Raw genomic sequence first — 24,368 nt, 5'->3', positions numbered from 1 at the left:
CTTGGGCTTACATGATTCTCTTGCCTCAGCCTCCCGAGTAGCTGGGACTACAGGCGCCCGCCACAACGCCCGGCTATTTTTTTGTTGCAGTTTGGCCGGGGCTGGGTTTGAACCCACCACCCTTGGTATATGGGGCCGGCGTCCTACTCACTGAGCCACAGGCGCCGCCCAAGCCTGGCTATGATTTGGTTGCAGTTCAGCCGGGGCTGGGTTTGAACCCGCCACCCTCGGTATATGGGGCCGGCGCCCTACTCACTGAGCCATAGGCACCACCTGAGATTTGTATTTCTAACAGGTTACCAGATGATACTAATGCTTGTTCAGGGACCACGCTTTGAGAATCACAGTGGTTTTCAGATGAGATGCCACTCTATACCCTCCCAAAGTCCTTTAAGACAATCCAGTCACTTTAAAAATATACATTTAGGCCAGTGCAGTGACTCCCACCTATAATCCTAGAACTCTGGGAGGCTGAGGGGGGTGGACTGCCTGAGCAAGAGCGAGACCCCCTACCTTTAAAAACAGCCGGGCATTGTGGCATGTGCCTGTAGTCCCAACTACTTGGGAGGCTGAGACAAGATAATCACTTGAACCGAAGAGCTTGAGATTGCTGTGAGCTATGACACCACAGTACTCCACTGAGAGCGATAAAGTGAAACTCTATCTCAAAAACTGAGGGTATATATAACCTCAGGATAACAGGTGTATATAATAAACCCACTTACAACCATCCCACTTAATTATCACTGAGGCTCAGAAATAGGCCAAAAGCACTTCATGTGACACTAACTTGGGTTCCTAAGATATTGTCAAAAGCATAATGGACACCACTGGAACCCTGAAAAGTAACAGTGTATCTGCATCACTTGACAATGCCAACACAATTTTTCAAGTTCTCCAAGGAAGACTAAACCTTGATACTCCAAGTATAGTTAGTAAATGGAGCAGCACATATACCACATGGCAGCTGGTCAGAATCTTCAGGCCCACCCCAACCTACCAGTCAGAAGTCTCACTTAACCAAGACCTATAGGTGAACCCCCTGGGCACATTAACATTCGAAAGGCTGACCTAAAGGATGTCAATAATAAAGGAGACTCTGGTAGGTTACCCTGAAAACCACCTAACCAAGTATCTGCACTCTTCCACTTTCTTGGGAGAAAAATAAAAAACAAAACACCCTTCAGATTCTGAACAGACAATTATCCCAGAAAGCAAATGAATACTAAAGGTCAAAGGTTAAGGGGCCCACTCATCCTATGTTTTTTGGTCATGTGAATAAACATGCACATCTAGGAAAGTTTCTACAGAATATATCGCCTATTAAAAAAAAATAGGCCAGGTACGGTGGCTCACATCTGTAATCCCAACGTTCTGGCAGGCCCGGGGGTGGGGAGGCTGGGGGTAATCACCCTCAACTCTGAGGTTGCTGTGAGCTATGACACTACAACACTCTACCAAGAGTGACAAAGTGAGACTCTGTCTCCAAAAAAAAAAAAAAAAAAAGATCACTAACAGCATGTCACCCTAAATGTACCTGATCTCAGAAGCTAAGCAGGGTTGGGACTGGTTAGTACTTGAATGACAGACCACAGGGAAATACTGGGTGCTATAGCTTAAAAAAAAAAAAAAAAAAAAAATTACTGATTAAAGAACAGTTTCTCTCTACTGCTTCTGGACCTTCTAGACCAGCAGTTCTCAACCTGTGGGTCGCGAGCCGTTTTTAACAATAAAAATACACTGCAGCGTTAGGAAGGTTGAGATCCACTGCTCTATACTGTGATCTGTTTATTCATACAGTTTAATTTCAGTAAGTGAGGGAGTAAGATGGCTCAATATTATTCCAGACATTTATTATAGTACTTGGAATGCAGGACTGCTTCAAGTTCTCTTCAAAGGGAGAAAGACTCAGTTATCAAGTTTCACATAAAATTTTAGAGTGTATATATGAGGGCTAGGTGCAATGGCCACACTGTAATCCTAGCACTCTGGGAGACTAAGGCGGGTGGATCACCCAAGCTCAGGAGTTCAAGACCAGCCTGAGCAAGACTGAGACCATGTCTCTAGTAAAAACAGAAAAATTAGCTGTGCTGTGGTGGGCACCTATAGTCACAGCTGCTTAGGAGGCTGAGGGAAGAGGATCACTTGAGCCCAGAAGTTTGAGGTTGCTGTGAGCTATAATACCACAGTACTCTACCCAGGGTGACAGAGGGAGACTCTGTCTCAAAAAAAAACAAAAAAGTATATATGAAAGCATTACTCTAAGTACTGGCTAAACACTATCCTAAAATTGCCATTATCTAAATCCTCTTTAAGTGGAAAATAAACCCAGGTCCAAATAAATTCGATAGACTGTTAAATCCAAGTATCATTGTCAATAACCTACAAAATGCTTCTAATCAGTTCTTTAAGGCACATGTACCTAAGTAGGACAGAATTCTGGTGTTAGAATGTCAAAAATGAAGCTTGGCACAGTGGTTCATGCTTGCAATCCCACTGCTTTGGGAGACTGAGGCAGGGGGATTGCTTGATCCTAGGAGTTCAGGTTCAGCTTGGACAACATCCCAAGACCCATTTCTACAAAATACAGAAACATTAGCCCATCATGGTGGCTTACACAGTACTGTTGGAGCCCAGGAAGTCAAAGCTGCAGTAAGCTATAATCATGCTACTGCACTCTAATGGCAACAAAGCAAGACTCTGGCTCTAAAAAATAAAGGAAGGACAACACTGAGGTTCTTATCTTTACTATGAACATAAGTCTTACCCTAAAACAAACTAACAATATCGCCCTTAACATGAACTTAAATATAAAGATAGCAACCTACAGGCCACCTGCTCTGATCACTGTGTGAAGTGATTCAAAAGCCTCTCTGTCTGGATCCAGTAGACAACCAGTTACAACTTTAATTTGAAAAGTATTGGAGATTTCAGTTTCCCTTCATTTCATAAACTTTTCTCCATTCGAATTCACATGTCAACATTTTAGGAAATAAATTTTTAAGTTGTGAAACACTACTCACTTGCTGTCATGCCAAAACAAAATTGTGCTAAGAAAACAATTAATGAAGAACCATTTTACACCCGAAAAATTTTTCCTCCTGGAGTTCAGTGTACATACTGAAAACATATTAATCTGATAGCATTTGGTACTTTATGAAGTAGGTAAGAGTCATGGCACCAGCACACAAGTAAGGCCTATCTTTAAAACATTAACCCATCCAACTACTTGGGAGGCTGAGGCAAGAGAATTGCTTGAGCCCAAGAGCTTGAGATTGCTGTGAGCTGTAATGCCACAGCACTCTACCAAGGGTGACATAGTGAGACTGTCTCAACAACAACAACAACAACAAAAAAAAATCAACCAATCCGGGAAGTGCCCATAGTTCAGTGGATAGGGCGCTGGCCACATACACCAGGCATGGCAGGTTCGAACCCAGCCCAGGCCAGCTTAACAACAATGACAACTGCAACCAAAAAATAGCCAGGCATTGTGGTGGGCACCTATAGTCCCAGCTACTTGGGAGGCTGAGGCAAGAGAATCATTTGAGCCCAGGAGTTTGAGGTTGCTGTGAGCTGTGACATCACAGCACTCTACTGAGAGCTACACAGGGAGACACTGTCTCAAAAAAATAAATAAAATAAAATAAATAAATCAGGCTTGGTGCCTGTAGCTCAAGTGGCTAAGGTGTCAGCCACATACACCAGAGCTGGAGGGTTTGAATCCAGCCTGGGCCTGCCAAAGAACAATAACTGCAACAAAAAATAGCCAGGCGTTATGGTGGGCACCTGTAGTCCCAGCTACTTGGGAGGCTGAGGCAACAGAATCACTTGAGCCCAGGAGTTGGAGGTTGCTGTGAGCCGTGTGAGGCCACGGCACTCTACCGAGGGCCATAAAGTGAGACTCTGTCTCTACAAAAAAAAAAAAAATAATAATAATATCAGTAAAACATCTACACAATGTTACTAACCTCCCTCGCTATAAAGAAACACTATTTCATTAGTAACAAAGCCTACTTTTGTATAGCGATGGGGGCATTTGGACGCCGGCAGCTTCTTCAGGTCAAGAAAAGCATCTCCATTTTCTGTTTCACCCATGCTTCTCCTATCCATGGCTCCTTGATCTACAATTCTTTGCACCTGGAAGATAAATCAGCACAAAATTGTTTGAGAACAGTTTTCAGCACTCTTGTCCGTTTAAGAAACTGAAACTTTTCTCGCAAAATAGGTAGTTTTAAAAAACAAGCCCCCGATAGAAAAATTATGCTACACATCAGAATCAACTTATAAATAAAACCAGTAGTACTTAGTTATTTCTCCTTGAATTCTAAGCATAGGGTAAAAGCAGAAGTGAAAGGAAGACATAACCTTTAAGCAGCTTTAACACGAAAAGAAACCATGATTAGTCGCTACTATCCGTAAGGACCGTTCGTGGGGAAGTTTCCTGGAATGGGGGCAGGTAAAAGGCCGTTTGGGTTTGGGGATCTGCGAAGTCGGGCTGTGGTAAAGTGCCTGTCACTTGCCAATGGACGGCGCCAGCTGCCCCTTATTATGCCGGGGTGAAGGACTGGGGACCCGGCCCCGCCGCCCCTCGTCCGGCCGGCCGCACCTGTGGCCATGTCAGGAGAACCCGTAGCAAGGAAAAGGCGAGCGCCGGCTTCAGCTCAGAAACTCCGCTTCCCCGGGCCGCGACCTCAACCCCCAGCCCCTCGCGCAGGCCTTGGCCGAGCGGCCTCCTTCGGAGGAAGGGCGGGGACGATACTCACTGAAGGGAAGCCGGCTGGAGGACGCAAAGAGGCCAAATCCCCCGACCCGGGAGCTGGGAGCTTCGAGCTGGAGCTGGCGCAGGCCGGCCGCCGTCCGCCCCGGCCCGGCGGCTCGGGCCCCGCCAGCCCGCCTGCTGCCCGCCGGCTGCCCTGCGAGCGTCGCGCGCGCCCGGGCGCCCGCGTTCACGCACGCGACCCCAGGAGAAGAGCGCCCGCGCCCCTTCTTCCCCTGCGGGGACCGGCGCGCAGCGCCCCGAATCCCACCACCGCCGGCTCTTACTCAGAGCCTCTGCCGCTCTGCGGCCCTTCGCCCCCGCCGCCCGCGCGGGTCCAAGCACTGCTCCGCGCGGCCTTCGCTCTCGCCCCCCTCCCACCGGCCCGGGCTGGCTCTCTTCAGCCACCGTAACTGTGGCCCAGCCCTCGCCCCTCCTCTCCGGCCCCCTCCCTCTTAATAACTCCCTCCACGCACCAGGGCCCCAGCACCGCCTTCGCCGCCGCGCGCCCGGATATGAGGTGGCTGCAGCGGTGCCGGGCAGAGAGGAGAAACATCGCGGCGCGCTCCCGGGACGCCAGCCCCTGCGCGGGCTCGGAGGCCGGGAGGTGGCGGCAGGGAGGAGACGGCGGCGGCGGGGAGGAGGGCGCAACAGGGGCGGTGGAAACCCGTTCCTGTTCGCGCAGGCGGTCGCCGTGGGCAGCCCGGGGGAGGGCGCCGCTTTCCCACGCGCGCTGCGCGGGAGTGGGAGGGGAAGCAGGCGGTGCTTGAGGCAGAGACCCGCGCCACGCCGCTGGGGGGAGGCCGCGGCGAGGTTGTCCTGGGTCGGAGACCTGGTGCAAACCCCTCACCCCCCTTTAGTACAGTTCGCGCCGGGGAAGAAGCCTTGGGCTTCGGGAGTGGGGATCTGGGTTAGGAGAATTTGCGAATTTCGAGCCTGCTCTGACTTCTCTTGAGTTTTCTTTCTTTCTAAAATGGTCTTCCTACAAAATGATGAGGATCAAGCTAGATGACTGATTGCTGCGTTGTTAAATACACCTGCTACGGTTGCCTTTTGGTAGAGAATAAAGGCATTTGAGAAATTCTCCCCGCCTACAACCTGTTTTCAGTCTGCATGGGAACGGAAGTGCGAGTGTACTTGGGAAATATAAGATGGCAAATGTCAGGCGCTTAGCACGCAGTGTTGAAACTCGGGCAGAGAATTGCAAATACATGACCAGGGCCAGTAACTGCCATACTGGAGAGGTCATTTGTGAACCACATCCTGCAGGAATATCATAGCCCCAGTTTTTGCTCCGTGGGACTACCCAGAATTTTTTTTTTTTTTTTTTTTTTTTTTTGTAGAGACAGAGTCTCACTTTATCACCCTTGGTAGAGTGCCGTGGCGTCACACAGCTCACAGCAACCTCCAACTCCTAGGCTTAGGCGATTCTCTTGCCTCAGCCTCCCAAGTAGCTGGGATTACAGGCGCCCGCCACAACGCCCGGCTATTTTTTTGTTGCAGTTTGGCCGGGGCCGGGTTTGAACCCACCACCCTCGGCATGTGGGGCCGGCGCCCTACCCGCTGAGCCACAGGCGCCGCCAGGACTACCCAGAATTAATGTGAAATGATACATGGGCGTAAGAGGAACGTAGTTTTTCTCGTTCAGGGGCGGCAAAGACTACATTTCTTTCAAGGGGCCTAATTCGAACTTTCTTCACTTGGGAAATTAGGGGGCTGGACGTGAGTGACCACTAACCTCCCGTTGTGTGAGTCTTAGCAACAGAAGAATGCTAGCTTTTTCTGTCTGTAATATTGAATAAAATGTGTTTCTTTCAAATTATTCTTTTTCTTCAGGCAAGAAGTAGAGGGAAACATTTACAAGTGGGGCTTCAGTTTGCATCCTATCGCTGCCACCTCCTACAAGGTGTGGAGCTAGTATCCTTAGTCTTGCACCAAGCCTTGGTTTTCTGATCTGTAAAGTTGAGAAGATAACCCACTCACGAGGCAATTGTCAAAATTAAACAGGGTAAAGTGGGCAAAAACCTTATAACCTCCATAAAGCTTCTGAGTTTTTTTGTTTTTTAAAGCCTATGCAGAGGCCGGGCACAGCGATTCACACCTGTAATACTAGCAGTCTGGGAAGCTAAGGCAGGAGGATCCCTTGAGCCCAGGAGTTGGAAACCAGCTTTAGTAAAAGCAAGACCCCATCTCTACTAAAATTAGAAAAATTAGCTAGGCGTTAGTGACAGGCGCCTGGGCAACAGAGCAATACTCTGTCTCAAAAATAAAGGTAGTGCTGGCTTGGTGCCTGTGGCTCAAGTGGCTAAGGTGCCAGCCACATACACCTGAGCTGGCAGGTTCAAATCCAGCCCAGGCCCGCCAAACAACAATGATGGCTGCAACTAAAAAATAGCCAGGTGTTGTGGCAGGTGCCTGTAGTCCCAGCTACTTGGGAGGCTGAGGCAAGAGAATGGCCTAAGCCCAAGAGTTGGAGGTTGCTGTGAGCTGCGATGCCGCCATGGCACTCTACCAAGGGTGACAAAGTGAGACTCTGATAAATGTTTTGGCACAGTAACTGAGATAACGCCGGAAAGGCTATGTTAACCACTGTGATAAAAATGTGTCAAATGGTTTATGAAGTGAGTGTATGATGCCCCATAATCATATCATTGTATACAGTTATGATTTAATAAAAAAATTAAAAAAAAAAAAAGAAAATGTCTTTGTAAACATGTTTATGGAAGGAAAGGACAAGTAGGTACACCTCAGGCATACCGTGCAGCAGCAAGGCAACCTACTCTGTTCTCTAAGTGGGGCAGCCGTTCAGTGCATGGACTTTGCAGTACAATCAAATATGCTAGAATTAAACCTTGTCTCCATTAATAATCAGTCGTGTGATCTTGAAGCAACAAGCTACTTAACCTCCCTGAACCTCGGGTGTTTGGTTTGGCTTTGTTTTTTACCTATATAATACCATTCCTAATTTTTAAGGATCTTGTGAGAATTAAATGAGATTATTGTGAAACACATAGTAGGTGCTTACTTTAGTTCTCCTGATGATATAGAAAGGCTCTATAAAGTTGCTGCTTTTCCTCAATAAAATAGAAAAATAAATTATGGACTATGAACAAAAAAAAAAAAAAATAACAAAGTGAGACTCTGTCTCTAAAAAAAAAAAAAATCAGGTTTCTTCCTAAAGTGGTGGGGAAGTGGATCTCTTCAATGTCTTGGAGACTTTCTTGGAGTAGTGAAGGTCTATTCTTTGGAGCTATTAAATCCTGACTCAGCCAATTTGTGTAAAATTTGAGGTAGTCTTTTCACCCCTCTGCAACTCTGGATCTGTGTTCTCATCTTTCAGAAGGGGATAGCAGTAGTATCTACTTCTCAGGCTTGTATAAAGAATTAGATATAATTTTTTTTTTTTTTTTTTTTTTTTTTTTGTAGAGACAGAGTCTCACTTTATGGCCCTTGGTAGAGTGTCGTGGCCTCACACAGCTCACAGCAACCTCCAACTCCTGGGCTTAAGCGATTCTCTTGCCTCAGCCTCCCTAGTAGCTAGGACTACAGGCGTGCACCACAACGCCCGGCTATTTTTTTTTTTTTTTGGTTGCAGTTTGGCCGGGGCCGGGTTTGAACCTGCCACCCTCGGTATATGGGGCCGGCACCCTACTGACTGAGCCACAGGCGCCGCCCAAGAATTAGATATAATTTTAAAAACATTGTTCAGGTCATCTATTGCTGTGTAACAAACCATCCCCAAACGTTATGACTTCAAACATCTTTGCTCCAAACTCTGCAAATTGGGCCAGATCCAGCTGAGACAGCTGGTCCGATCCATACAGCATCAGCTGGGGCAGCTCAGATGATGGGGGCTAGGATCATCTAAAGGCTCACTTACATGTTTGGTTGTTGATGGTGACTGCCAGCTGGGACCACTAGAGCTATTGCTGGAACTCTTTCTTACACATGGAGATTTACGCATGGCCTCTCCATGTGGCCTGAGTTTCCTCACAATATCTTGGCTGGATTCCAAGGGCCAGTGTTCAGAGAGAAGAAGAGCCAGATATAGTTGCTATATTGCCTTTACAGTCTAGCCCCAGAGTGTCAGTTCTGTCATGTACCACATTCTGTTCCTTAAAAAGGAGTCACTAAGCCTGGCCTATTTTTAAAGAAAAGGAACTTAGACTCCACTTTTTTTTTTTTTTTTTTTGAGACAGAATCTCACTCTGGCCCCTGAGTAGAGTGCAGTGGCATCACAGCTCACAGCAATCTCAAACTCTTGGGCTCAGGTGATCCTCTTGTCTCAGCCTCCCAAGTAGCTGGGATACAGGCACCCACCACAATGCCCAGCTAGTTCTTCTTTTCCTTTTTTTTTTTTGAGACAGTCTCACTATGTCACCCTTGGTAGAGTGCCATGGTGTCACAGTACACAGCAACCTCAAACTCTTGGGCTTAAGCGATTCTCTTCCCTCAGCCTCCCAAGTAGCTGGGACTACAGATGCCCACCACAATCCCTGGCTATTTTTTTTGTTGTTGGATTTGTTTACCTGGCCTGGGCCAGGTTTAAACCCACCACCCTTGGTGAATGTGGCTGGCACCGTAACCACTGTGCTATGGGTGCCAAGCCTCGTTTTCTATTATTAGTAAAGGTGGGGGAGTCTCACTTTTTTTTTGAGACAGAGTTTCACTTTGTCGCCGTTGATACAGTGCTATGGTGTCGTACCTCACAACAACCTCAAACTCTTGGGCTCAGCGATTCTCTTGTCTCAGTCTCCCAAGTAGCTGGGACTACAGGTGCCTGCTACAATGCCAGACTTTTTTTTTTTTTTTTTGTAGAGACAGTGTCTCACTTTATGGCCCTCCGTAGAGTGCCATGGCATCACACAGCTCACAGCAACCTCTAACGCTTGGGCTTACGCGATTCTCTTGCCTCAGCCTCCCGAGTAGCTGGGACTACAGGCGCCCGCCACAACGCCCGGCTTTTTTTTTTAAGAGATGAGGCCTTGCTCTGGCTCAGGCTGGTCCTGAACCTGTGACTTCATGCAATCTCCCCATTTTGGCCTCCCAGAGTGCTAGGATTACAGGCGTGAGCTACCGCACCTGGCCTGATTCCACCTTTAAGTGAAGAGTGTCAAAGAATTTTGAGCATGTTTTAAAACTACCACAAGCTCAAGGCATTGTAGTTATGATTGTGGTCTATAACTAATTTCCTGAGCCCTCTGGTCTATCCTAGTTATAACTTTTCCACAGCTCTTTTTTAATATCTTGTATAACTCTGCCTTAACTCAATTCTTACTTGTCAAAATTTGTCCTTGTAAATGACGACAGTTATGGCCGGGCACAGTGGCTCACACCTGTAATCCTAGCACTCTAGAGGCTGACGCAGAAGGATCCCTTGAGCTCTGGAGTTAAGAGACTAGCTTGAGCCAAGAAAGAGAGAGCCATCTCTACTAAAAATAGAAAAATTAGCCAGGTATTGTGGTGGGCGCCTGTAGTCCCAGGTATTCAAGAAGCTGAGGTGGGAAGATCACTTCAACCCAGGAGTTTGAGGTTGTTTTGAGCTATGCTGATGCCATAACACTCTAGCCTGGGTAACAAAGACACTGTCTCAAAAAAAAAAGTTATCTAGTAGTAAAGGTAATAATTTAAAGGTAATAATTTACTAAGGGAGGGCACCCATAAACTACTTTCACCTGTGCCATACAAAAGCTAGATGCTTACACATTCTTTTATTTATTTATTTTTTTTGAGACAGAGTCTCACTATGTCATCCTCAGTAGAGAGCTGTGGCATCACAGCTCACAGCAACCTCAAACACTTGGGCTTAAGTGATTTTTCTTGCATCAGCCTCCCAAGTAGCTGGGACTACAGGCACCTGCTGCAATCTCCAGCTATTTTTTGGTTGTAGTTGTCATTGTTTAGCAGGCCCGGGCTGGATTTGAACCCACCAGCTCTGGTGTATGTGGCTGGTGCCCTAGCCGCTGAGCTACAAGCGCTGAGCCTACACATTCTTTTCATTGTAGCTTTTCAATGTCATTTTTGGCAGGTATGGTCATTTATATTCTAAATTGCCCCCTTTGCAACCAATAATCAATTTTCACATAGTCTAGGAAACTCCTTTGAGAGCAAGCGAGAGAAATTATTTATTCTAGTTCTTTACTAAACGTGTAACATCTTGGTTTAGGTTCAAATTGTTGGTTCACATTTTGGCATAAAGACACGCAAAGGTTCAGTCAGTTGGGGAAATTGGCAGTCCAAAGAGTAGAAAAGCAAGTGAAAAAAATCAGAAACCTGGGCGGCGCCTGTGGCTCAGTCGGTAAGGCGCCGGTCCCATATACCGAGGGTGGCGGGTTCAAACCCGGCCCCGGCCAAACTGCAACCAAAAAATAGCCGGGCGTTGTGGCAAGCGCCTGTAGTCCCAGCTACTCGGGAGGCTGAGGCAAGAGAATCGCTTAAGCCCAGGAATTGGAGGTTGCTGTGAGCTGTGTGAGGCCACGGCACTCTACCGAGGGCCATAAAGTGAGACTCTGTCTCTACAAAAAAAAAAAAAAAATCAGAAACCTGTAAATTACAAGATCACCTGTAAGAGCTTAATGCCAGGCCATGACCTTCAGCAGCCTCATCTCAGATTGGGATTTCACCCCTCTGAATGGGCTTTTTCCTACTAAGGTTTTCTTCCTCCCTGGGTAATCCCTAGTTCTAAGAAGCAAATATTTGAACACTTCTACAGTTGTCACATCAAATCCTCAGGTTAAGGACTAAAAAGGCAAATTATTATTATTATTTTGCTGTTTTTGGCCGGGGCTGGGTTTGAACCCACCACCTCCAGCATATGGGGTCAGCGCCCTACTGCTTTGAGCTACAGGCGCTGCCCTAAAAAGGCAAATTATTAAAGGAATTTCCAGGCTCAGCACCTGCAGCTAAGTGGTTAGAGCACAGGCCACATACACCAGGGCTGGCAGGTTTGAACCCAGCCGGGGCCTGCTAAACAACAATGACAACTACAATGACAAAAGCCAGGTGTTGTGGTGGGCACCTGTAGTCCCAGCTAGTTGGGAGGCTGAGGCAAGAGAATCACTTAAGCCCAAGAGTTTGAGGTTGCTGTGAGCTGTGACGCCACTGCACTCTACCGACGGCAACATAATGAGACTCTATCGAAGAAAAGAAAAAGGACTTCCAGAAGACCACACAACAAATTATTTGCAGAGCCTAGACCCCTTCTGGTACTTCATATCTTTGATTTTTTTTTTTTTTGGTACTTTTTGGCCAGTCCCTTTTTTTTTTTTGTAGAGACAGAGTTTCACTTTATTGCCCTCCGTAGAGTGCCGTGGCGTCACACAGCTCACAGCAACCTCCAACTCCTGGGCTTAGGCGATCCTCCTGCCTCAGCCTCCCGAGTAGGTGGGACTACAGGCGCCCACCACAACACCCGGCTATTTTTTTGTTGCAGTTTGGCCGGGGCTGGGTTTGAACCCGCCACCCTCGGTATATGGGGCCGGTGCCCTGCTCACTGAGCCACAGGCGCTGCCCACTTTCGTCCCTTTTTAGTAACAGCTGACTGTGGTAAATACACATGACAGGAAGAAAGCATCAGCAAATTAGCTCAGGTCATTTAGAAGCAATGCTTATTTATGTTTCCTAATATATCAATTTATATGATTATATGAAAGTACTTAGACTAATTTTACAGTAAATATTAGTGTTAATTAGATCTTTGAAACTTACCAAATTATTTTTTTGAGATTGTTTCACTTTGTCGCCCTTGGTAGAGTGCCGTAATGTCATAGCTCACAGCGACCTCAACCTCAAGCTCTTGGGCTGAAGCGATTCTCTTGCCTTAGCCTCTCAATTAGCTGGGACTACCAGCACCCATCACAATGCCTGGCTATTTTTAGAAAGGAGGTCTCCCTCTTGGCTCAGGCTGGTCTCCAACCTGTGAGCTCAGGCAGTCCACCCACTTCGGCCTCCCAAGTGCTGGGATTACAGGTGTAAGCCACTGTGCCTGGCATCAAATTATTTTAAAACTACTTGGCCCCTAAAATATTGACTCTGTTCTCCAAAAGTAGAACTTCTTTATTTTTATTTTTTATTTATTTATTTTTTTTGTAGAGACAGAGTCTCACTTTACCGCCTTCAGTAGAGTGCCATGATGTCACAGGACTCACAGCAACCTCTAAGCTCTTGGGCTTCAGCGATTCTCCTGCCTCAGCCTCCCGAGCAGCTGGGACTACAGGCGCCTGCCACAATGCCCGGCTATTTTTTGGTTGCAGTTCAGCCGGGGCTGGGTTTGAACCCGCCACCCTTGGTATATGGGGCCGGCGCCCTCCTCACTGAGCCACAGGCGCCACCAACTTCTTTATTTTTATATTTCAGATTAATTTTGGGGCACATACCATTAGGTTATATAATTTACACATGAAAGGTTAAAGTCAGAGTTGTAGCTGCACCCTACATCCAGGAAAAGTGCAATATATCCATCCATTGTACGCATTGGGTGGGAAGGTACTGAACCCCCTCCCCTCTTCTTGAATTTGAGATTTTCTCTTGTGTAGGTCTATGACTGTTAATCTCTTAGTTTCAAATTGGTATTGAGTACTCAGGAGGCTGAGTGATGCTTGTTTTTCCCATCTTGTGATATTTGCAGTTTTTTTTTTTTGTTTCTTGAGACAGAGTCTCACTATGTCATCCTCGGTAGAGTGCTATGGCGTCACAGCTCACAGCAACCTCAAACTCTTGGGCTTAAGTGATTCTCTTGCCTCAGCCTCCCAAGTAGCTGGGACTACAGGCACCTGCCACAATGCCTGCCTGGCTAATACTTGGAGACTTTGTTCTCCAAATCCATCCAGTTTTATTTATTTATTTATTTTTTTTGTAGAGACAGAGTCTCACTTTATCGCCCTTGGTAGAGTGCTGTGGCGTCACACAGCTCACCGCAACCTCCAATTCCTGGGCTTAGGCGATTCTCTTGCCTCAGCCTCAGTAGCTGGGACTACAGCCGCCCGCCACAACACCTGGCTATTTTTGTTGTTGTTGTTGCAGTTTGGCCGGGCCGGGTCTGAACCCACCACCTTCAGTATATGGGGCCACTGCCCTACTCCCTGAGCCACAGGGAGGTTTTTTTTTTGCAGTTTTTGGCTGGAGCTGGGTTTGAACCCACCACCTCCGGCACATGGGGCCGGTGCCCCACCCCTTTGAGCCACAGGCGCCGCCCCCAATCCAGGGGGTTGAAAAGGATGCAAAATCTCTATCTTTTTTTCTTTTTAGCAACTTGTCATCAATTTATTGAAACAGTTGATTTAAGCATCTGCAATGGTGACTTTAACCTCAACTCCTGGCTCAATACCGATGGAGGTAATCTGCTTAACAATCTCAGAAGGGCTGTGCAGGTCAACGAGTTGCTTGTGGATTCTCCTCTGGAAGCGATCCCAAGTCTTAGTACCTTCGCCACAAGTAGTTTTTCCTGTATTGAGTCTCAAAGTCTTGGTAGGCATCTGAACTGGTTCTTTCACTTTAAGATTCTTCTCCTTTGCGCCTCTGATCAAGTCAGCACACACCTTTTCCAGGGACTTTACGTTGCGGCTGGTGAGAGTAATTCTAATTCAGTGAATCGCCACCCCTGGCTCCACAGGTGTTTTCCCGGTATCTTTAAAAGCCACGGCTGCAGCACGGCTTCCTGACCAACTTGTTCCTCAGCAAGAGTGAACAGCGGTGAGTCAGGAGCAGAAGAGAGTACAGCACGCCTCCACCAAACCTGCGACCGGGTCTTCCTTGAAAAGCAATCTCCATTTTTTTTTTTGTGGTTTTTGGCTGGGGCTGGGTTTGAACCCGCCACCTCCAGCATATGGGACCGGCGCTCTACTCCTTGAGCCACAGGCGCCGCCCTAGGTTATTTTTCTCCATTTTTTTTTTTTTTTCAGATTAATATGAGGGTACAAATGTTTAGGTTACATTGTTTTCATTTCTTTTTTTTTTTTGGTAGAGACAGAGTCTCACTTTATGGCCCTCGGTAGAGTGCTGTGGCGTCACACAGCTCACAGCAACCTCCAAATCCTGGGCTTAAGCGATTCTCTTGCCTCGGCCTCCCAAGTAGCTGGGACTACAGGCGCCCGCCACAACGCCCGGCTATTTTTTGGTTGCAGTTTGGCCGGGGCCGGGTTTGAACCCGTCACCCTCGGTATATGGGGCCCGCGCCTTACCGACTGAGCCACAGGCACCGCCCCCACATTGTTTTCATTTCTAAGATAAAGTTCAAGTTGTAGTTGATCCTTTCCCCAGGGTTTCATGTTTGTAAAATCTTTCAAGCATTTAAATGAATAATACTAGCTTTTACTCTCTCCACTACCAATCTCACATGCTTTCAAATATTTTACAAAGCACAGGAGGAAGCATATCAAACATCCCACTTGTCCTCTTTCAGCCCTATTTTCAAAACCTTATCATAGTGGACCCAAATTAAAGAAAAAAATTAACAATTAGGGCTTATTAATTACATTTAAAAGGAAGGATTATGAGAAGAGATCAGGGGGCGGCACCTGTGGCTCAAAGGAGTAGGGCGCCGGCCCCAGCCAAAAACTGCAAAAAAAAAAAAAGAGAGAGAGAGATCAGCCTGGGACAATCGGAATTGGGAGACTGTGGAACTTTAACCTCTAAGTCCAGGTTGTCGCACCGCACATCCCGGTGTGGGTGCGTCCTACTCCCGGGGCTCCGGCATGCTGTCTCTGGGAACCAAAAGCCAGAGTGGCTCGCGCGAGAGCCCGGAAGTGGGGGATTTTGGTCTGCATCCCCTTCTGGACATCCCTCGTGCTCGGCCGCAGGAGCCATAAGTGGGCCATGCGACTCAAAACAGCTTCACTCCGCTCGGCTAGAAGGAGGAACAATAGGAAGCTGCGCTCAGAGGGAAGCAAGCGGGCACAGTTCGCGCAGCCATCTCTAGGACCCCTAGAGCGGACCGTATTCCCTGCGGGTGCTCCTTCCGGGCCGAGGGAGGCGCGCCACCTGCCTGACTGAGGCTGCGCGAACTCGGGGGTTTGGGAGAGGCGTCCTTCGCGCGCGCGGTGCGTCGCCCGGGAGACGGGGGCGGGGCCGGCGGGGAGACTGCTGTCTGAAGGCGCGCTAAACGCAGAGGCGGGAGCAGGTTGCGAGGTCTGTGGGACTGTCTAAGTCAGTCACCTTCCTCAGAGACGTCTCCCATCGCCAGGCCCGAATGTTGGGCTTCTCCAGGTACGAAGCCCGGCCCTATCGTCCCCAGCCTCTGAGTGGCTCGGCCTGTTTGTCTGTGAATCGGCAGCGAAGTCAGGTCTCCCCGAGCTGGGCCTGGTGACTCTGGTGTCGGGAGTATCTGCTTCCTCCTTTTCTAGAAGTGCAAGTGATGCTGCTTATCTAATGGGTTGTGGTGCGGGATTGGAGGGGACATGAGAAGAAGGGATATCACGGCGTCGGGAGGCCACAGTCACCGCCCACGCCGCTCTCGGTTGTTTTCTGTCTGGGGCTCCTCTGCAGCGTCTTCCAGCCCCGGAAGCAAAGCATCCTCCCGCGCTGCTAGTGGGTTCCAGGCTAGTGTTCGGGTTCAAATCACGGGTTTTCACATCCCAAGAGGGACTGGTTTACGGGAGACCTCAGGAGCCAATAAAACTAATCATGAAGCCTCCGCACCCCGCCCCCGTGGGAGATGGATGGGGTGTTATTTTATAGAAGGCTATTTAGATTTCTTGTTAGCAGGTGTGGAAAACGTGTAGTAAAAACGTATTTGTTAAATGATATTAGGAACTTGGGTACAGGTATACTTCATTTTATTACACTTAGTGAAGGTTTCTGGCAACCTTGCCTAGAATAGCCATTTTTCTAACAGCTCACTTTGTGTCTATGTGTGACTTTTTGTAATTATCGCAGTATTTAAAACTTTTATTGTGCACATTTCATTGACCTGCTTTTTATATGTGAGCAGTGTTATTTCTTATGTGCTATACAAATAGTTGAAGGTTAATTAGCAGTATAACTGTAAGTAGTAATGCTGCCAGTCTCCTTCAGACAAGAAACTTTATAGAAAGTGGTTAAATGTATTAGGTAAATAACAGGTCTTTATCTACAAAAGATGTGACCATTTAGGTTTTCTGTTTTGGGAAACTAGGATTTTAAAAGATATGTTTGGGTGGCATCTGTGGCTCAGTGAGTAGGACGCCGGCCCTATCTACCGAGGGTGGCGGGTTCAAACCCAGCCCCGGCGGAACTGCAACCAAAAAATAGCCGGGCGTTGTGGCGGGCGCCTGTAGTCCCAGCTGCTCGGGAGGCTGAGGCAGGAGAATCGCGGAAGCCCAAGAGCTAGAGGTTGCTGTGAGTCCTGTGACATCATGGCACTCTACAGAAGGCGGTAAAGTGAGACTCTATCTCTACAAAAAAAAAAAGATAATAATACAAAATAAAAGATATGTTTGAAAGATAGTGTAATCGGGCGGCGCCTGTGGCTCAGTGAGTAGGGCGCCGGCCCCATATGCCGAGGGTGGCGGGTTCAAACCCAGCCCCGGCCAAACTGCAACAAAAAAAAAAATAGCCGGGCGTTGTGGCGGGCGCCTGTAGTCCCAGCTGCTCGGGAGGCTGAGGCAAGAGAATCGCGTAAGCCCAAGAGTTAGAGGTTGCTGTGAGCCGTGTGACGCCACGGCACTCTACCCGAGGGCAGTACAGTGAGACTCTGTCTCTACAAAAAAAAAAAAAAAGAAAGATAGTGTAATCCATGTATGATGGTTCGGAATAGACTTTAGAGTTGATAGCCTGGAATTCTAATTCCAGCTTCAGCAATGCTCTGATTCTCTGAGCTTCAGTTTTTTTTTCTTGGGATAAAATGGGCATGAATTCTGCTTTCCATGACTGTCATGACATTGCATATAAAAAGTGCTAAGTAAATAGTGGCTGTTATTAACCCTTATTTAAAAAAAACTTTTATTATTATATCTGTTATATCTATGATTAGTGATCTCTGATTTACTGTTTAATTGTTTTTGGGTGTCCCAACATGCACTCATATAAGACCTTGAACTTAATGATAATTGTTATATGTTCTGACTGCTCCATCAACCAGCTGTTCTGCCTCTTCCCCTCTCAGGGCCTTCTTATTCCTTGGAACATAACAGTATTCAAAGTAGGCCAATTAATAGTCCTACAATGGTCTCTAAATGAATGGAAGAGTTGCCGATCACTTAAAGTCAAAATCTAGAAATCATTAAGCTTAGTGAAGAAGGCATGTTGTAAGCCAAGCTAGGCCAATTGCACTGAACAGTTAGCTAAGTTGTGAATAAAAAGGAAAAGTTCTTGAAGGAAATTAAAAGCGCTACTCCAGTGAATACACAAATAAGAAAGCAAACAACCATATTGCTGATATGGAGAAAGTTCTAGATCAAACCAGCCACAAATAAGGCTTATTCCCTTAAGCCAAAGACTAATATAGAGAGAGACTCTAACCTCTTCAATTCTCTGGAGGCTGAGAGAGATCAGGAAGCTGCAGAAGAAAAGTTGGAAGATAGCGGGCGGCACCTGTGGCTCAGTCGGTAAGGTGCCGGCCCCATATACCGAGGGTGACGGGTTCAAACCCGGCCCCAGCTGAACTGCAACAACAACAAAAAAAAAAATAGCTGGGTGTTGTGGCGGGCGCCTGTAGTCCCAGCTACTCAGGAGGCTGAGGCAAGAGAATCGCTTAAGCCCAGGAGTTGGAGGTTGCTGTGAGCTGTGTGATGCCATGGCACTCTACCGAGGGGCATAAAGTGAGACTCTCTCTCTACAAAAAAAAAAAAAGAAAAGAAAAGTTGGAAGATAGCAGAGGTTGGTTCATGAGATTTAAGAAAAGAATAGGCGCGCGGCGCCTGTGGCTCAGTGGGTAGGGCGCCGGCCCCACATGCCGAGGGTGGTGGGTTCAAACCCGGCCCAGGCCAAACTGCAACAAAAAAATAGCCGGGCGTTGTGGCGGGCGCCTGTAGTCCCAGCTACTTGGGAGGCTGAGGCAAGAGAATCGCCTAAGCCTAGGAGTTGGAGATTGCTGTGAGCTGTGTGATGCCACGGCACTCTACCGAGGGCCATAAAGTGAGACTCTGTCTCTACAAAAAAAAAAGAAAAAAAGAAAAGAATGGGCGAGCGGCGCCTGTGGCTTAGTGAGTGGGGCGCCGGCCCCATATGCCGAGGGTGGCGGGTTCGGACCCAGCCCCGGCCAAACTGCAACAGAAAAATAGCCGGGCGTTGTGGCGGGCGCCTGTAGTCCCATCTGCTCGGGAGGCTGAGGCAAGAGAATCGCGGAAGCCCAAGAGTTAGAGGTTGCCGTGAGCCGTGTGACGCCACGGCACTCTACCCACTCTACCCGAGGGCGGTACAGTGAGACTCTGTCTCCACAAAAAAAAAAAAGAATGGGCGGCGCCTGTGGCTCAACGGAGTAGGGTGCAGGCTCCATATGCCGGAGGTGGCAGGTTCAAACCCAGCCCCAGCCAAAAACTGCAAAAAAATAAAAAAAAGAAAAGAAGCCAGCTCTATTACATAAAAGTGCACAGGGAAGTAGCAAGTGCTGATGTTCAAGTTGCAGCAAGTTATCCAGAAGATCTGGCTGAGATCATTGATGAAAGTGGCTATACTAAACAACAGATTTTCAATGTAGGATGTCATTGAAAGATGTCATCTAAGAGTTTCCAAACTATAGAGTGAAACCAAGGGTTTGATCAGATTTCTCTGCTCTGCTTGCTTTTGGTCACTTGCTTTTTGATATTTTCTCCACTTTCCATGAAGCTAATGACTATGTTAGCTGAAGACCGTGGTACTGAATGTTGAAACTTAATCTTCACTGGCTGCTTTAAAAGTCACATTCATAAGTGACCAAGGTTACAGTTGGTTTAGTTGTTTTTTCAGCAGCTTGCACCAGCTCTTGTCCAGTTCAAACCAGTTGAGACCACTGGAAGTTTGGCTGGGCCTGCACAAGTACCTAAAGAAGCGGCCTTTTGACTTCAGAGGGCCAGAGCTTTCCCCTCAGATCATTGCTAACACTGACATTTTTTGTACATATATCCTATGAAATGCCAGGAACCCTGATTACCATTGGAGACAATAAATCTGGAACTTTATTTTTCCCCACTGCCAATCACCTTTTTTTGTGCTTTGGACCAGTGGTCCCCAACCTTTTTGGCACCAGAGATTGGTTTCATGGAAGCCAATTTTTCCATGGGGTGTGGGGTGTTCAGATGATTCAAGAGCATTGCATTTATTGTGCACTTTATTTCTGTCATTATTACATTGTAATATATAACAAAATAATTCTACAATTCAGGATAATGCAGAATCATTGGGAGCCCTGGGCTTATTTACCTGCAACTAGATGGTCCCATCTTGGAGTGGTGAAAAACAGTGACACTTGAATTGTGTTGCTTATATTCAGTCTACTCCGTAATCTTTTTTTTTTTTTAATTTGTCCGGGGCTGGGTTTGAACCCGCCACCTCCGGCATATGGGACCGGCGCCCTACCCGCTGAGCCACAGGCGCCGCCCTCTACTCCGTAATCTTGTTTTGGTTGCTGTCACTGCAGAATACCTTGCTTCATGAAATTAGGTGGTGGAAATGGAAGCAGGCTTTTCAGTGCTTTTGTGGCAATCTCAAGATATTCCACCTTGACTTTAATCCAGAACTTAGGGAGATCTGAAGTTGTCTTAAACGTATGTTTAAGGCCACTGTCATTTTTGGTCTTAAGTAATTGATCCTCATCTAGCACAGACAAAGTCAATTCACCTGGCTTATTCACAAATGGGTCCATTTTGGGGGTCTTTTGTGGTTGGGAAATGATGCTCAAACTCTTAAAAGTTGAAACAGTTGATCATGCACCAGCTGGAAGAAAGAAGGTCCTGGCTCAGGATTTTTCAAAATCTTTGCTAATGTGTGAAATGTGTCAAAAATCCCAATGTTCACTTGTTGTCACCATAATTTCAGTTTGGCTTTGAGTGCAGCTACTTTATCTGCTGACTTGAACACAGTTGTCACTCTCCTCTGAAGTGACAGATTGAGTTTGTTGAGCAGGTTGAATATGTCACACAAGTAAGGAAGATTTTTTTTTTTTTTTTGCAGTTTTTGGCCGGGGCTGGGTTTGAACCCACCACCTCCGGCTTATGGGGCCAGCGTCCTACTCCTTTGAGCCACAGGTGCTGCCCGGAAGATTTTTTTTTTTATTACATTTTTTTTTTTTATTGTTGGGGAGTCATTGAGGGTACAGAGAACCAGGTTACACTGATTACATTTGTTAGGTAAATTCCCTCTTATAATTATGTCCCACCTCCAAGAGGTGTGTCACATACCATGATACCCCAACCCTCTCCCTTCGCTCCCCCTTCCCCCACCCCCCACTGTGTACTAGGTCATTAATTGTCTTCATATCAAAATTGAGTACATAGGATTCTTGATTCTTCATTCCTTTTTTTTCTTCTAGAGACAGAGTCTCACTTTATTGCCCTTGGTAGAGTGCTGTGGCATCACACAGCTCACAGCAACCTCCAACTCCTGGGCTTAGGCAATTCTCTTGCCTCAGCCTCCCAAGTAGCTGGGACTACAGGCACCCGCCACAACGCCCAGCTATTTTTTTGTTGCAGTTTGGCTGGGGCTGGGTTTGAACCTGTCACCCTCGGTATATGGGGCCGGTGCCCTACTCACTGAGCCACAGGCGCCGCCCTAGTTTTTCTATTTTTAGTAGAGATGTGGTCTCCCTTTTGTTCATGATGGTCTCTAATATGTGAGCTCAGGCAATCGAGCTGCCTCGGCCTTCTAGAGTGCTAGGATTACAGGTGTGAGCCACCATGCCTGGCCTCATGTTTTGTGATCTTTATTGTTTTATACTTAAGTGTCAGCAACTGAGGAATTAGTTGGAAGCTCCTAGTGTGTGAGCAAGACTTACGAGTTCTTGAGCTTTACTTTAGTGAATCTGCTTTTTCACTGATAGGTGTGAGGCACAAATATCAGAATCTGGAGTTCTGTTGGTTTTAGCATCTTCTAAGAGAATTTTTCCAGTCTTCTGCCTGAGAGGTACCAGTCTAACTGCAGAATTCTGGAAGCAGGGCAGGGGAAAGAAACCCTGTCAGCAGGGTTGGGAGGGGATATGGGGCTCCTATTGCTTTTCAGTCTTTCTTAATCCTTTCATTTGTGGGCTGTAGCTTCAGTTCTGGGAGCCTTTCCTTGTTTCTTCTAGTTCTGAGCTTTTCTGAATTCTGTTAGATCAGTTCATTTTTCTTTCTTTTTGTAAAACTCTGTGGAAATCTCTCATTTCTGATGATCTCTTCTCCAATCTCTGATTTTATAGTTTGTATTATTTCATCCTTTACTATTATCTTAGCAGGTCAATCTACATGTTATAACGGGGAGTCAGTGCCTAACAATTTTTGTTTCTCTTGGGCTGACTTTTGTATTTGATTACCATTGTGAGTACTCCAATTTAGGAGCAAGTTTGTGTTCATGCATATCCTTATTGAGAGCAGATCTATGTCCTAGTCTTCCCAATATTTATGTATCTTCTACGTGAGGTTACTAACATTGTTTTAGATGCTGGAGATACAGCAGAGAGAAGATCAGGTACAACTCCTGTTTTCATGGAGTTTGTAAAAAAAAAAAGAAAACCCACAGAAAACCCAGAAGAAAATATTTTGAATTAGAGACTTACCATGTTCATCTAGTTAAGGAGAAGCAGGAGACAAAGAGCTGACATGTAACTGTTTAGAAACATGACTCCTAAGAGGCTGGAGATAATTTAATATCTCTCCCCCCTTTTATTCTTCTAGTTAGAAGGGGGAAGATAAAGACTTTTTGATTCATGAAGAATCTGATTACTAAGAAGTCCCTATCAAGCCACTGGTTGAATTTCCATGAAAAAGTGATTAAGCAGAGAATGGAGAAGAAGGTTGATTTCAGGTGAGTGATAGGACTTGAAAAAAAGATAATTGAAATGATACTTGACCAGCTATAACCATTATACAAAACCTGAAAAGAACATTTTAAGAAAGGAAAATCATACATCAATCTCACTAATGAATACAGATGTAAAAATCTAAACAAGGCTCAGCACCCATGGGGCTTGCAGATTCAAACCCAGCCAGCTAAACAACAATGACAACCACAATTAAAAAATAGCCAGACGTTGGGTAGTGCCTGTGGCTCAGTGAGTAGGGTGCTGGCCCCATATACTGAGGGTGGTGAGTTCGAACCCAACTCTGGCCAAACTGCAACAATAAAAAAAATTAAAAAAAAAAAAATAGCCAGGCATTGTGGTGGGCACCTATAGTCCCAACTACTTGGGAGGCTGAGGCAAGAGAATAGCTTAAGCCCAAGTTTGAGGTTGCTGTGATCTGTGATGCCACAGCACTCTACCGACTGTCTCAAAAAAAAAAAAAAGACTCTGTCTCAAAAAAAAAAAGACACTCTACCGACTGTCTCAAAAAAAAAAAAACCTAAACAAAATGTCAGCTAATTGAAGTCAGTAACATAGAAAAATGATAATATAGCATGACTAAGAATTAATTCCAGAAAGATGTGGTATCAGAAAAATCAACTTGGGCGGCGCCTGTGGCTCAGTCGGTAAGGCGCCAGCCTCATATACCGAGGGTGGCGGGTTCAAACCCAGCCCTGGCTGAACTGCAACCAAAAAAATAGCTGGGTGTTGTGGCGGGCGCTTGTAGTCCCAGCTACTCGGGAGGCTGAGGCAAGAGAATCACTTAAGCCCAGGAGTTGGAGGTTGCTGTGAGCTGTGTGATGCCATGGCACTCTACCGAGGGTCATAAAGTGAGACTCTGTCTCTACAAAAAAAAAAAAAAAAAGGCGGCGCCTGTGGCTCAGTCGGTAAGGCGCCAGCCCCATATACCGAGGGTGGCGGGTTCAAACCCAGCCCTGGCTGAACTGCAACCAAAAAATAGCTGGGTGTTGTGGCGGGCGCCTGTAGTCCCAGCTACTCGGGAGGCTGAGGCAAGAGAATCACTTAAGCCCAGGAGTTGGAGGTTGCTGTGAGCTGTGTGATGCCATGGCACTCTACCGAGGGCCATAAAGTGAGACTCTGTCTCTACAAAAAAAAAAAAAAAAAAAAAAAGGCGGCGCCTGTGGCTCAAGGAATAGGTCGCCAGCGCCATATACCAGAGGTGGTGGGTTCAAACCCAGCCCTGGCCAAAAACTGCAAAAAAAAAAAAGAAAAATCAACTTAATGAAGAATCATATATCAACAGATACAGAAAAATGTTAGGGAAAAAATTCAATATAGTATATTCATAAGTATCTTAGCAAACTGGGAAGAAGGGGGAATTCTTTTTTTTTTTTTTTTTTTTTGTAGAGACAGAGTCTCACTGTACTGCCCTCGGGTAGAGTGCTGTGGCGTCACACGGCTCACAGCAACCTCTACTCTTGGGCTTACGCGATTCTCTTGCCTCAGCCTCCCGGGCAGCTGGGACTACAGGCGCCCGCCACAACGCCCGGCTATTTTTTTGTTGCAGTTTGGCCGGGGCTGGGTTTGAACCCACCACCCTCGGCATATGGGGCCAGCGCCCTATTCACTGAGCCACAGGCGCCGCCCCAGAAAGGGGAATTCTTAATTTGAGAAGGGATGTCCATGAAAAACTTATATCAGATACCACACTCAGAATGAAAC

The 24,368-nt window shown here is 46.7% G+C and overlaps 2 protein-coding genes, 1 non-coding gene and 1 pseudogene across 25 annotated transcripts in view; 2 read left to right on the top strand and 2 right to left on the bottom strand.

The window, feature by feature from the left end:
• The window catches only part of EIF4ENIF1 (eukaryotic translation initiation factor 4E nuclear import factor 1), a 60,112-nt gene extending 54,898 nt beyond the window's left edge, over positions 1–5,214 (bottom strand). For 7 of the 9 annotated variants that reach the window (XM_053586884.1, XM_053586881.1, XM_053586883.1 and 4 more), the window contains exons 1-2: positions 4,767–5,188; positions 4,018–4,140 (exon numbers count right to left, since the gene is read on the bottom strand). In XM_053586884.1, the coding sequence (XP_053442859.1) occupies positions 4,018–4,113 (96 nt within the window). In that variant the 5' untranslated portion in view covers positions 4,114–4,140; positions 4,767–5,188. Of the gene's footprint in view, positions 1–4,017; positions 4,141–4,766 lie in introns of all 9 variants that reach the window. The other 2 variants (XM_053586886.1, XM_053586889.1) reach the window with 2 other exon arrangements.
• An 8,784-nt stretch (positions 5,215–13,998) lies between these two features.
• On the bottom strand, positions 13,999–15,932 carry LOC128584469 (40S ribosomal protein S20-like; annotated as a pseudogene).
• Positions 15,595–24,368, top strand: part of SFI1 (SFI1 centrin binding protein) — a 129,658-nt gene continuing 120,884 nt past the window's right edge. For 6 of the 15 annotated variants that reach the window (XR_008379738.1, XM_053589975.1, XM_053589974.1 and 3 more), the window contains exons 1-2: positions 15,598–15,961; positions 22,519–22,648. Coding sequence is in view for 14 of the 15 variants with exons in the window: in XM_053589975.1 (XP_053445950.1) it covers positions 22,551–22,648 (98 nt within the window). In the remaining variant the exon portion in view is untranslated. Of the gene's footprint in view, positions 15,962–22,518; positions 22,649–24,368 lie in introns of all 15 variants that reach the window. The other 9 variants (XM_053589981.1, XM_053589977.1, XM_053589987.1 and 6 more) reach the window with 5 other exon arrangements.
• Positions 16,648–16,774, top strand: LOC128585242 (small nucleolar RNA SNORA19). Its single transcript, XR_008379964.1, has one exon. It is a non-coding gene; the product is annotated as a small nucleolar RNA SNORA19 (small nucleolar RNA).

This window comes from Nycticebus coucang, chromosome 4 (genome assembly GCF_027406575.1).
Source record: "Nycticebus coucang isolate mNycCou1 chromosome 4, mNycCou1.pri, whole genome shotgun sequence".
Lineage (NCBI taxonomy): Eukaryota > Metazoa > Chordata > Mammalia > Primates > Lorisidae > Nycticebus > Nycticebus coucang.
Note: the sequence above shows the minus strand (reverse complement) of the source record. Positions and strands in the feature narration are given on the sequence as shown.